The sequence below is a fragment of the Symphalangus syndactylus genome, chromosome 9 (assembly GCF_028878055.3).
Source record: "Symphalangus syndactylus isolate Jambi chromosome 9, NHGRI_mSymSyn1-v2.1_pri, whole genome shotgun sequence".
Taxonomy (NCBI): domain Eukaryota; kingdom Metazoa; phylum Chordata; class Mammalia; order Primates; family Hylobatidae; genus Symphalangus; species Symphalangus syndactylus.
In genome coordinates, this window is record NC_072431.2 from 85,869,517 (window position 1) to 85,883,660 (window position 14,144).

The 14,144-nt window shown below is 45.1% G+C and overlaps 1 protein-coding gene across 11 annotated transcripts in view; it reads right to left on the reverse strand.

Moving 5' to 3' along the window:
* Nucleotides 1–14,144, reverse strand: part of OGDH (oxoglutarate dehydrogenase) — a 104,416-nt gene that overhangs the window by 14,020 nt on the left and 76,252 nt on the right. For all 11 annotated transcript variants that reach the window (XM_055293247.2, XM_055293246.2, XM_063608937.1 and 8 more), the window contains 3 exons: nucleotides 13,574–13,702; nucleotides 755–934; nucleotides 183–335 (listed from right to left, as the gene is read on the reverse strand). In XM_055293247.2, coding sequence (XP_055149222.1) covers nucleotides 183–335; nucleotides 755–934; nucleotides 13,574–13,702 — 462 coding nt within the window. The remainder of the gene's footprint in view (nucleotides 1–182; nucleotides 336–754; nucleotides 935–13,573; nucleotides 13,703–14,144) is intronic.

Here is a 14,144-nt window from a genome sequence, read left to right on the forward strand (position 1 = left end):
GCATCTCAGTGGCCCAGATTCTCCAAAAAGTTATGCGTTGAAATGCTGTAGCTGTAAATATTTCACATCCTCTCACGTGTATCCTCATAACTCGCAAAAGTGAGAAGTGGCCCTGTGGCCCACCTTTTCTAGTCATCCCCGGCCCTGGAAAGGCGCACTGGGATAGAGCCGCAGGGACGCACCTCATACTCAGGCTGGTTGACCACACCCTGCGACACCAGCAGCTCGGCGTACTTCTGTAACACAGGCTTCTGCTTGCGGATCTGCTTGTACATGAGCGGCTGCGTGAACATGGGCTCATCCATCTCGTTGTGGCCGTTGCGCCGGTAACACACCTGCTCAGAGCAGTGAGAAGATGTCAGAGACAAGGGCTGGCCCTTTGGGAAGAAGTGCTGTTCGGGCACCTGCCCCATCTCTCCTAGGTGATGGCCACGTTCTTCATTCCTCATGCCTGCCCTGGAGTTTACCTTCTCTAGAATTAGGATTCTATGTATCTCTCCTTCACACAATAGAGCTGCTCTGTCAATGAGGAGTGGCCCTCCTCAATACCACAGCTCCTGCCTGGGAAGCATTCCTTGCTGCTTACAGGCCTGAACTATTTGGAGCTCAAAGGAACCAGCATGAGGCCTGGCAGTAGAGAGCCCTGAGGTGACTCATCTGGACAAGCTCCTCTCCTTGGGACACAGCGGTGCCGAGGGCAAGAGGGGTGGGTCAGATGCTCTGCCCAGGACGTGCTGTCCCCAGAGTCACTCACCAAATCGACGACCACGTCCTTGTGGAAGGTGCTCCTCCACTCGGCCGCCACTTTGCACACGTACATGACAGCCTCGGGGTCATCTGAGTTCACGTGGAAAATGGGAGCATTCACCACTCGGGCCACGTCGGTGGGGTAGGGGGAGGAGCGGGCCATCCGAGGGTCGGTGGTGAAGCCGATCTGCAAGGAACATGTAGCCTAGCAAGAGGGCACCTGGCACAGCCGGCACAGGGACCAAAGGGCGGGGCTGAGGCCGGGCATGGCGTGCACTTGCCACCTGGCTACTCTGATCAGGTACGTGCCCCAAAATGGCTGTTTACACCTCTTCTTTTCCTTTGTTTTTTCCTATTCTGATAACAAAATCCATATATACCTAACATAGAGAATTTAAAAGACATAGTATAAAAATTAAATTAAGTTACCTATAATTCCACAGGCTACAGGGTAAATATTCTGATGTTTTCCTTTCCAGATTATTTTCTTTGTATGCATATATACATAAATAAATATTTAAATTTGGGATATTATTATTTCTATTATTTTGATTAATTCTTTTTATTTTTTGTAGAGATAGGGTCTCACCATGTTGCCCAGGCTGGCCTCAAACTCCTGGGCCTAAGTAATCCTCCTGTCTCGGCTTCCCAAAGTGTTATTACAGGAGTGAGGCACTGTGCCCAGCCTAAGAATTTTTTTTTTTTTTTTCAGACAAAGTCTCACTCTGTTGCCCAAGCGGAGTGCAATGGCGTGATCTCTGCTCACTGCAAGTTCCACCTCCCGAGTTCAAGTGATTCTCCTGCCTCAGCCTCCCCAGTAGCTGGGAATACAGGCACGCGCCACCATGCCTGGCTAATTTTTGTATTTTTAGTAGAGACGGGGTTTCACTATGTTAGCCAGGCTAGTCTTGAACTCCTGACCTTGTGATCCACCTGCCTCAGCCTCCCAAAGTGCTGGGATTACAGGAGTGAGCCACCACGCCTAGCAAGAATTTTTTTTTTTTTTTTTTTTTAAAGAGAGAGTCATGCTCTGTCAACCAGACTGGAGTGCAGTGGTGCGATCGTAGCTCACCTCTCATGCCAGCGTTCTGTGTAGCTGGTGTTATAGGTGTGCACCACCAGGCCCAGCTAATTTTTAAATTTTTTTTGTAGAGATGGGGTCTTGCCATGTTGCCTGGGCTGGTCTTGAACTTTGGGGCTCAAGTGATCCTTCTGCCTTGGCCTCCCAAAATGCTGGGATTACAGGTGTGAGCCACAGTACCCAGCCAGAAAAGAAAATTTAAAGGCTTCATAACATTCCCTACCAGTTAGATGTACCAAAATTTAATGATATATTCATAATTTTATGATCTGCATTTAAATTTTTATCTTATATTTCAAACACAAAGCATGATAATACCACACTGCTCATCCTTAACGCCTTCACCTAACACGAACAAATCTCAACAGTTTCGCCATATGTTAGTGGACCAAAATGTTTCTGTCACAGAGGCTCAAGCCCGCAGGCCTCCTTACCCTTAAATCAGAGGCGGACACTGCCACAAGTTGCTATTTGTATTTCATACATCCGTAAACAGCATATAGTATCTTCTGAGGCTTGTTGGTAGCTTTGCAGTTTGCCTTTTAACATTTGCTTTTATGATACATCCAGGTTGAAACATGTAGCTATACTTCCTTTAGTCTCTACTTTCGAGTGAAACTTAACCAGACACAGTATACCCCAGAGTATTTATCCATTCTCCTGTTGGTGGGCATTTCTTTTGTTTCCAATTTGTGGTAAACACAATGTTGCTGCACACATCTTATACAAATTTTCTCCCTCAAATGCTGAGTTTTTTTGCAATCAAATCCTAGAAAGGGAAAACTGAGCCACAGCCATGAGCATTTTAAATTTTTCTAAATGCTCTCCTGAGTAGCTGTTGTACTTACACTCCTACTAGCAGCATATTAATACCCTGCAATTTCCATTTACCATACTGTGACCATTTCCCCAGGATATTAAACTTTTTTTTTTTTTTTTTTTTTTGAGACAGAGTCTTGTTTTGACTCCCAGGCTGGAGTGCAGTGGCGCACCTCCGCTCACTGCAAGCTCCACCTCCCGGGTTCACGCGATTCTCCTGCCTCAGCCTCCTGCGTAGCTGGCACTACAGGTGCCCGCCACCACGCCCGGCTAATTTTTTGTATTTTTTTTTAGTAGAGATGGGGTTTCATGGTGTTAGCCAGGATGGTCTCAATCTCCTGACCTCGTGATCCGCCCACCTCGGCCTCCCAAAGTTCTGGGATTACAGGCATGAACCACCGTGCCCGGCCATTCCCCAGGATATTAAACTTTTTAATGGTTGTTTAATATCCTATCCAATGGCTTTGCCAAATTTTATGCAAAGACGCTTCTGCTGTTGGACATAAGTTTGTTTCCTAACTTTGTGGTAGCGCAAATATGGTTTTGACAAAAACTTTTTTTTTTTTTTTTGAGACAAGGTCTCACTCTGTTGCCCAGGCTGGAATGTAGTGGTGTGATCACTCACTGCAGCCTTGACCTCCTGGGCTCAAGCAATCCTCCTGCCTCAGCCTCCTCAGTAGCTTGGACTACAGATGTGTACCATGACACCTGGCTAATTTTTGTTTTGTTTTGTGTAGAGACAGGGTCTCACTTTGTTGCCCAGGCTGGTCTTGAACTCCTGAGCTCAAGCAATCCTCTTGCCTTGGCCTCCCAAAGTATTGGGAACAGGTTTGAGCCATTGCATCTGGCAGACAAAGAGTCTTATGAAAAAATATTTACCATCAGATAGCTTCCTCAGGTGAAATTTCTGGAAGGGGAATTTCTAAGTATGTTCTCCCATCCAAGTACTAACCAGGCCCGACCCTGCTTAGCTTCCAAGATCAGACGAGATCGGGCACTTTCAGGGTGGTATGGCCGTAGACTCTAAGTATGTTCTAAAAGAAATAAGAGACTCGGCTAATAAGTTACTTCCTCTCCTTCTACAGATCTTCCTGATGCCACACTACCTCATGAGCAATGAGTCAAAGCAGTAAAGAGATAAAGAAAATATTAGCAAAATCTAACTCTATATTTATGTTTAATGGCTTTTAAATAATCTCCCTTCTCACACTGACTAAAGAAATGATCAGAAATAGTCAGACACTGATGAGAACATTAAAAAAAAAAATGATGTGCCAGAGCCTGACACATAAGAGAGCCCTGAACAATCTCAGCTGGTATTGAAGCCAGCATTGCCCATCCGGGGCTTCAGCATGTAAAGAAGGGCCTGCAGCAGGAAGTCAGTGATCATAACATGCCTTACTTCTAGAACCTCACAGAAAGAAACCCATTTTGCAAGGCTGAGGTCTCAGCTGCCCTCTCCAATGTTCACCACTGTTACGAGCTTCTGTGCCTTCATGCACATATGGATGGGAGCACACATGATGGAGGTGCACTCTAGCAGCAGGAGTATCTACTTGGGTGGATGTGCATACATGTGTGATGGAGGTGCACTCTACCGGCAGGGTTATCTATACTAGTGGCTGTGCATACACACATATGACAGAGGTATACTCCAAATATACTCTGTACTTTTTTCCACTATGGGTGTATTAATAATACCTCTTAGTATATTATTTGAGGCAGCTATACTTACCACTATACCACCAATGTACTCTCTTAGTATACTTTTGGGAGTTAGTGTTTTAGTAGGAAAATCTCGCTAAGAGGAAAAGCTGGTCTGGGAGACAAAGGAACCCTAGGGCCAAATGGTTTCTCCTCTCACCCCTAGCCCTTCTCACCCCTCCCATCTACTTCAACCCTGACAACTCGTTCACTAGCTGTGCCTATACTTCCAAGGAGGAGGAATCCAAAACTTCTGGAGGAGCCGGTTCCCCTGTTGGAACAGGTCTCACTGTTAGGAGTTCTTCCTTTCATTCAACTAAAATCTGCTTCTTGGTAATTGCAGCCACACACTGGAGCTAACTCTGTCCATTAGATGCTTTGCTACTCAATCATTTATATTTGAAAACAGTATCCAAGTGCAAAAGAATGAAGCAGGACTCCTTCTTTGCACCATGCACAAAAATTAACTCAAAACAGATCATAGATGTAAGGGCTAAAACTATAAGACTCAGAAGAAAGCATAGGAGGTAAAACTTTGTGACCTTGGGTTAGGCAAAGCCTTCTTGGATATGACACCAAAAATCACAAGCAACAAAAGAAAAAACAGATAAATTATGCTTGATAAAAAATAAAACTTTTGTGCTTCCAAGGACACCAAAATTGTCCCATACTTGCAAATCATCGGATACATGGCTCATATCCAGAATATATAAAGAACTCTTACAACTCAACAGTAAAAAGACAATCCAGTCAAAAAATAGGCAGAGGATCTGAATAGAAATTTCCCCAAAGATATACAAATAGCCAATAAGCAAGTGAAAAGACACACACATCATTAGTCATTAGGGAAATGCAAATTAAAACCAAAATGAGATATCACCTCACACCTTCTAGGATGGCTAGAATAAAACAGACAATAGCAAGAGTTGGTGAGGACATGAAAAAACTGGAATCCTAGCTGGGGGTGCGGTGGCTCATGCACGTAATCCCAACATTCTGGGAGGCTGAGGCGGGTGGATAACTTGAGGTCAAGAGCTCAAGACCAGCCTGGGCAACATGGCAAAACCCTGTTGTTACTAAAAAAAAAACAAAAAGAAAAAAAAATTAGCTAGGAGTGGTGGTGCGTGCCTGTAATCCCAGCTACTTGGGAGGCTGAGGCAGAAGAATCGCTAGCACCTGGGAGGCAGAAGTTGCAGTGAGCTAAGACTGTACCACTGCACTCCAGCATGGGTGACAGAGTAAGACCCTGTCTCAAAAAAAAAAAAAAAAAAAAAAAGGAACCTTGATATATTTCCAGCAGGAATATAAAAATGGCACAGCCACTTTGAAACAGTCTGAGATTTCCACAAAAAGTTGAACGCAGAGATACCACATGATCTAGCAATTCTACTCCTAGGTATATACCCAAAAAGGAATTCAAACATATGTAGACACAGGCTGGGCACAGTGGCTCATGCCTGTAATAACAGCACTTTGGGAGGCTGAGTTAGGTAGATCACCTGAGGCCAGGAGTTCAAGACCAGCCTGGCCAACAAGGCGAAACCCAGTCTCTACTAAAAATGCAAAAATTAGCCGGGCATGGTGGTACACACCTGTAGTCCCAGCTACTTGGGAGGTTCAGGCACCAGAATTGTTTGAACCTGGGAAGCGGAGGTTGCGGTGAGCTGAGATCATGCCACTTGCACTCCAGCCTGGGCCACACAGAGGAGTGTAGGTGGCAAAAAAAACAAACAACAACAAAAAATGTATATATAAGGCCTGGCGCAGTGGCTCACACCTGTAATCCCAGCACTTTGGGAGGCCGAGGCGGGCAGATCACGAGGTCAGGAGATCGAGACCATCCTGGTTAACAGGGTAAAACCCCGTCTCTACTAAAAATACAAAAAATTAGCTGGGCGTGGTGGTGGGTGCCTGTAGTCCCAGCTACTTGGGAGGCTGAGGCAGGAGAATGGCATGAACCCGGGAGGCGGAGCTTGCAGTGAGCCGAGATCACGCCATTGCACTCCAGCCTGGGCAACAGAGCGAGACTCGGTCTCAAAAAAAAAAAAAAAAAAAAGTATATATAAACACTTGTACATAAATGTTCACAGCAGCATTATTTTATTTCTTTAATTTTTGAGACAGAGTCTTGCTCTGTCACCCAGGCTGTGGTGCAATGGCGCGATCTCGGCTCACCGCAATCTCCGCCTCCCAGGTTCAAGCGATTCTCCTGCCGCAGCTTCGAGAGTAGCTGGGATTACAGGCACAAGCCACCACGCCTGGCTAATTTTTGTATTTTTAGTAGAGATGGGGTTTCATCATGTTGGCCAGGCTGGTCTCGAACTCCTGACCTCAGATGATCCACCTGCCTCGGCCTCCCAAAGTGCTGGGATTACAGGTGTGAGCCACCGTGCCCAGCCCACAGCAGCATTATTTATAATAGCCCAAAAGTAGAAACAATCTAAATGTTCGCCAACTGATATAGGGCACATATTGTATGATTCAATTAATATGAACTTTTCAGAATAAATACATCTATAGAGACAGAAAGTAGATTAGTGGTTGCTTAGGCTTGGGAGGATGGAGGGGTAGCAGTAAGACAACTAAGGGATGCAAGATTTTTCCTTGAGGTGATGAACGCTCTGAAATCAACTGTGATAGTTGCACGTATTTATAAATATACTAAAAACCACTTAATTGCAGACTTGTTAAAGGGGTAAATTACATGATAAGTGAACTATATTTAATAAAGCTATTAAAAATACAATTTAAAAAAGTTGAGCATGTGGGTGTGGTGACTCACACCTGTAATCCCAAGCACTTTGGGAGGCTGAGGAGGGTGGATCACTTGAACTCAGGAGTTCAAGACCAGTCAACATGGCCAACACAGTGAAACCCTGTCTCTACAAAAAAAACAAAAATATTAGCCAGGTGTGGTGGTGCATGCCCATAGTCCCAGCTACTGAGGAGGCTGAAGGGGGAGGATTGCTTGCGCCTCAGGGGTGGAGGCTGCAGTGAGTCTAGATTGTGCCCCTGCACCCCAGCCTAGGCAACAGAGTAAGACCTTGTCTAAAAATTAAAAAAAAGAAAAAAAAATTTCTTTTTTTTTTTTTTTGGCTGGGCATGGTGGCTCATGCCTGTAATCCCAGCACTTTGGGAGGCCAAGGCAGGCGGATCACTTGAGCTCAGGAGTTCGAGACCAATCTGGCCAACATGGTGAAACTGTCTGTACTAAAAATACAAAAATCAGCCAGGGATGGTGGCAAGTGCCTGCAGTCCCGGCTACTCAGGAGGCTCAGGCAGGAGAATCGCTTGAACCTGGGAAGTGGAGGTTGCAGTGAGCTGAGATCGCTCCACTGCACTCCAGCCTGGGTGACAGAGCTAGACTCCATCTCAGGAAAAAAAAAAAAAAAAAAAAAAAAATTAAAAAAAAATTTTTTTTAAAACATGAGCATATTCCAACAAGAAATCCCAAAGAAATTCATGCCAAGATACAACAAACTTCTGAAAACTAGACAAAGAAAATATGGCCGGGTGTGGTGGCTCATGCCTGCAATCCCAGCACTTTGGGAGGCTGAGGCGGGTAGATCACCTGAGGTCAGGAGTTTGAGGCTAGCTTGACCAACATAGTGAAATCTGTCTTTACTAAAAATACAAAAATTAGCTGGGCATGGTGGCAGGTGCCTGTAGTCTCAGCTACTCAGGAGGCTGAAGCAGGAGAATCCTTGAACCCAGGAGGTGGAGGTTGCAGTGAGCTGAGATCACGCCACTACACTCCAGCCTGGGTGACAGAGCAAGACTCCGTCTCAAAAATAAAATAAGATAAAAACCTTCCCACAAAGAAAACTGTAAGCCCAGAAGTCTTTCAGTGGTGGATTCTACCAATCATTTAGGAAGGGAATAATATTAATTATACAGAAACTCATTCAGAATATAGAAGAGGAACCTCCTCTTAACATTTCACGAGGCCAGCATTACCCTGATACCAAAACCAGACAAAGGCATTACAACAAAAGATCAACACCCCTCATGAACATAAGACAAAAATTCCACATTTGGAAATCAATGTACTTCATCATTAGCAAACTATATGGTCATCTCAATGGATGCAGAAGAGCACTGACAAAAATAAGCATCCATTCATTATATATACTGTCCACAGATTAGAGACAGAAGGGAACTCCCCTAGCCATGGTAACGGACATCTATAAAAAAGCTACGGCTGACATCATACTTAATGATCAAATACTAAACACTTTCTTCCAAAAATTGGAAACAAGAAAAGGATGTCCGTTTTTATCCACTTCGACACTGTGCTGAGGTCCTAGCCAGTGCAATAAGAAAATAGAGAATACAAAGCACAGATACATGTGGATTGGAAAGGAAGGAAAATAACTTTATTTCAAGTCACATGACTGTCCATCCAGAAAGAATCCTCAAAAAAAAAAAAAAGAAAGAAAATCCTCACGCTTGTAATCCCAGCACTTTGGGAGGCCGAGGCGGGTGGATCACGAGGTCAGGAGATCGAGACCACGGTGAAACCCCGTCTCTACTAAAAATAGAAAAAAATTAGCCGGGCGTGATGGCGGGCGCCTGTAGTCCCAGCTACTCGGAGAGGCTGAGGCAGGAGAATGGCGTGAACCCGGGAGGCGGAACTTGCAGTGAGCCGAGATTGCGCCACTGCACTCCAGCCTGGGCGACAGAGCGAGAATCCGTCTCAAAAAAAAAAAAAAAAAAAAGAATAAGCAGTTACTCAAAAAGTTAAAAATAGAGGCCGGGCACGGTGGCTCACGCTTGTAATCCCAGCACTTTGGGAGGCCGAGGCGGGCGGATCACAAGGTCAGGAGATCGAGACCACGGTGAAACCCCGTCTCTACTAAAAAATACAAAAAATTAGCCGGGCGTGGTGGCGGGCGCCTGTAGTCCCAGCTACTCGGAGAGGCTGAGGCAGGAGAATGGCGTGAACCCGGGACGCGGAGCTTGCAGTGAGCCGAGATTGTGCCACTGCACTCCAGCCTGGGCGAAAGAGCAAGACTCCGTCTCAAAAAAAAAAAAAAAAAAAAAAAAAAAAGTTAAAAATAGAACTATTATATGATGTAGCAATTCCACTCCACTTCTGGATGTACACTCCAAAGAACGGAAAGCAGGATTTCAGTCAGGCACAGTGGCTCATGCCTGTAATCCCAGCACTTTGAGAGGCCTGAGAGAGAGGATTGCTTGAGCCCAGGAGTTCAAGAGCAGCCTGGGCAACATAGAGAGAGCTTAACTCTACAAGAAAATTAAAAAAAAATTAGCTGGGCATGGTGGTGCACACGTGTAATTCCAGCTATTTTGGAAGCTAAGGTGGGGGAACTGCATGAGCCCAGGAGTTGGAGGCTGCAGTGAGCTATGATCACACCACTGCACTTCAGCCTGGGCGACAGAGCAAGACCCTGCCTCAAAGGAAAAAAAAAAAAAGAAAGCAGAGTGTCAAAGAGATATATGGACATACATGTTCATAGTATCATAGCAGCATTATTCATAACAGGAAAATGTGGAAGTAACCCAACCCAAGTATCCACTGATAAATGAATAAGCAAAATGTGATATATTTTACTTATAGAGTGGAATATTATTCAGCCTTAAAAAGGCAGGAAATTCTAACACATGCTATAACATGGATGGACCTTGAGGACATTCTGCTAAGTGAAATAGCCCAGGCACAAAAAGACAAATACTATGATTCCATTTATATGAAGTCCTTAGAGTACTCAAAATCATAGAGACAGAAAGTAGAGCGGGTGGTTGCCAGGGGCTGGGGGTCAGGGAAGCGGGGACTCGGAGTTCATGTTGAATGGGTATGGAATTTCTGTTGGAGATGAAACAGTTTTGGAGATGGATGGTGGTGATGGTTGCACAGTATTATGAATGTATTTAATACCACTAAACTGTTCACTTAAAAATAGTTAAGAATGTAAATTTTATGTATATTTTACCATAGTAAAAAAATAGAAAAAAGTCCGGGAGCAGTGGCTCACGCCTGTAATTCCAGCACTTTAGGAGGCTGAGGCAGGCGGATCACGAGGTCAGGAGTTCATGACCACCCTGACCAATACGGTGAAACCCCGTCTCTACTAAAAATACAAAAATTAGCCAGGCGTGGTGGCACGTGCCTGTAATCCCAGCTACTCAGGAGACAGGCAGGAGAATTGCTTGAACTTGGGAGGCGGAGGTTGCAGCGAGCCAAGATCACGCCACTGCACTCCAGCCTGGGTGACAGAGCAAGACTGTTCCAAAAAAAAGAAAGAAAAAAAAAAAGAAAAAAACTCAGTTCAGTAGTGAGGTTGGTTTTTTAGACATCTCTGTTCCCTTGGTATTTTTCAGGTCTTCTAACACTATTCTTTCAAAGAAAACAGATCAAATACTGACTCTTATCATTTTCTCTAGTAAGCTATTCAATCTCTCTGCTCCTCAATTTTCACTTTTGTAAAATGGGAATAGTACCACTCACTGCATGGGTAACTACCCTACAAATTAAGTTAATATACATAAAGTACCTAATTCAGCATCTGGGACACAGTAGACAGTAAGTGGTAGCTTTTACCATATTGTGTGTTATATTTACACTGGATAATGTTCATACCTTCTCTTAGTATTTGATCTCTTAAATTTTGAGCTCTTTAGTGTTTGCTACTTAGTGAGCATATTTACTTACTTAAATTTAAATTTTTCCCTTTCTCTCTCTACTTCTTGCTGAGACAGCTGCATGTGTTTCTCTGTCCTCCTCTAATCAATTCTACACTATAACAAATCATCTTTAAAACCAACCAGTATCTCATCACTTCCTTGCGTCAGTCTCTCCAATGGCCTCCCAATGCCATTGGGAGCTTTCCTCAGGCGCTGCCTGATGGCAGTTCTCTCTTGCACTAACCATGAGCTGCAATGGCCTTGTCCACTCCCTCAGACACTAGGACCTCTCTCCTGACTTGATCCGATGCTCCCCAATATTTGCTACCTGACCTTGAAGTTTCCATTTAAATGTCAAATCCTCAGTGACATGTCTGCTGACTAACCCAGTATCTTGCAGAACACCTCCCACACCCACTTCATGACACTGTCTATGAGCCCCCTGACCCTGCAGTAAACTGTAAGGTCTGTGATGATAGGGAGCACATCTGTGCTCTGCCTGGTACCTAGGAGAGTGCCTACAGTTAAAAGGCACTAGAATATCTGTTATGGAAGCTTCACACGCATCGACAAGGGGAACCCTTAGTTGTGGCTGGTGGAAGAACCTAACAGGTGATATGTATCAGGCCTGGGCAGAAACACTCATGAGAATGTTCATCACAGCATTACTGAAAATAAAAAATGAGAATCCTAAGAGTCCATTTTATGACAAAAGTTATAAGATATTTCTATTAAAATTATTTTAAAAGGGTATGTAATGATATGAGCAAATATGTGGTAAATAAGAGTGGATATAAAGCTGTGTACATGGAACCCAGTTTCTTAAAGAAAGAGAACATCTCCATGCACGGGCCATCTGTATGCCTGTGGAACCAGAAGAAAATATTCTTGTCAGGCATGGTGGATCACACCTACAATCCCAGTGCTTTGGAAGACCAAGGTGGGAGGATCACTTGAGGCCAGGAGTTCAAGAGCAGCCTTGGTAACAGAGTGACATCCTGCCTCTACAAAAAATAAAAAAAAATTAGTCAGGAGTGGCGGTGCATGTCTATAGTCCTTGCTACTCGGGAGGCTGAGGCAGGAAGATTGCTTGAGTCCATGAGTTCAAGGCTGCAATGAGCTATCATCATGCCCCTGCACTCCAGCGTGAGCTACAGGGCAAGACTGGTCTCAAACAAACAAAAATCTAAAACAATAATGCCATCTTAAAAATAATGTATTAAAATCTATTTTTTTCTTATTTATTTATTTATTTATTTATTTATTTATTTATTTATTTATTTATTTTGAGACGGAGTCTCGCTCTGTCATCCAGGCTGGAGTGCAGTAGCGTGATCTCAGCTCACTGCAAGCTCCACCTCCCGGGTTCATGCCATTCTCCTGCCTCGGCCTCCCAAGTAGCTAAGACTATAGTTGCCCGCTACCGCAACCGCCTAATTTTTTTGTATTTTTAGTAAAGACGGGGTTTCACCGTGGTAGCCAGGATGGTCTCGATCTCTTGACCTCATGATCCGTCTGCCTCGGCCGCCCAAAGTGCTGGGATTACAGGTGTGAGCCACCACGCCCAGCCTATTTATTTTTTCAAGACAGGGTCTCACTCTGTTGCCCAGACTAGAGTGCAGTGGCATGATCATGGCTCACTGCAGCCTCGACATCCCAGGTTCAAGTGATCCTCCTATCTCAAACCCCCAAGTAGCTAGGACCACAGGCATGCACCACTATGCCTAATTTTTTTCTAGACAGACTCTTGCTCTGTCGCCCAGGCTTAGTGGTGTGATCTTGGCTCACTGCAACCTCCGCCTCAAGGGTTTCAAGTGATTCTTGTGCTTCAGCCTCCCAAGCATCTGGGATTACAAGTGCACGCCACCAAGCAGGTAGCTTTGTATTTTTAGTAGAGATGAGGTTTCTCCATGTTGGCCAGGCTGGTCTCGAACTCTTGGCCTCAAGTGATCTGCCCACCTTGGCCTCCCAAAGTGCTGGGATTACATGTGTGGGCCACCATGCCCGGTGCTAACTTTTTTCTTTTCTTTTTTTTTTTGAAATGGAGTTTTGCTCTTGTTGCCCAGGCTGGAATGCAATGGCGCAATCTTGGCTCACTGTAACCTTCACCACCCAGGTTCAAGCAATTCTCCTGCCTCAGCCTCCCAAGCAGCTGGGATCACAGGCATGTGCCACCACACATGGCTAATTTTGTATTTTTAGCAGAGACGGTTTCACCATGTTGGCCAGGCTCGAACTCCTGACCTCAGGTGATCCACCTGCCTCGGCCTCCCAAAGTGCTGGGATTACAGGCCTGAGCCACTGAGCCTGGCCACCCAGTGCTAATTTTTCAATTTTTTTGCAGAGAAAGGGGGTCTCACTATATTGCCCAAACTGGTCTCAAACTCGTGGGCTGAAGCAATCCTCCTGCCTTGGCTTCCCAAAGTGCTAGGATTACAGGTGTGAGCCACTGCACCTGGTTTTTAATAACAGATGTATTTTTATAATCAGAAAACAGTGAATGTCCTAAATGACTCAGAGATGTCATTCTAAGTAAGACTGATGTGAGCAGCAAAGCCGCAGGCTGGTGTGAAGTACCTGGTTGTTGACGACCACGTGCACGGTGCCATGAGTTGTGTAGGATGGCAGGTCGCTGAGGTGGAAGGTCTCGTACACAATGCCCTGGCCAGCAAATGCAGCGTCCCCATGCAACAGGATGGACATGACCTGTAGACACCAAAGGAGACCCCAAATCCAAAATGTTCTGATTGCCAAGTCCACAAGGCAAACAGAGGAAATGTATCATTTGTTTTTCAAAAAATAACGTTTTGAGATAATTTCAAACATAGAAAGTAGCAGGAAAGTCCACAGGGCCCCAACTCCCCAACGTGCTAGCACCTTGGTATGTCTGCTCAACACCAACACACCCTGCCATCGTCATCTGTTCTCAGCACTGAGAGAGCTGTAGACCTGATGCATCGCTAGGACACTCTCCAACATGACCACCTGGACCCTCCGTTCTGGGAGGGCAGCACTAGCTTAGCCATCTGCCCCAGACCCCACATGGGAGGGCAGCATCGCTTGCCAGGTCTCTTCGGCTCCTCCAACCTGGAGCAGCTCCTCATCCTTCTTGTCTTTGCACCCTTGACAGACCTTGGGTCCCCACTTG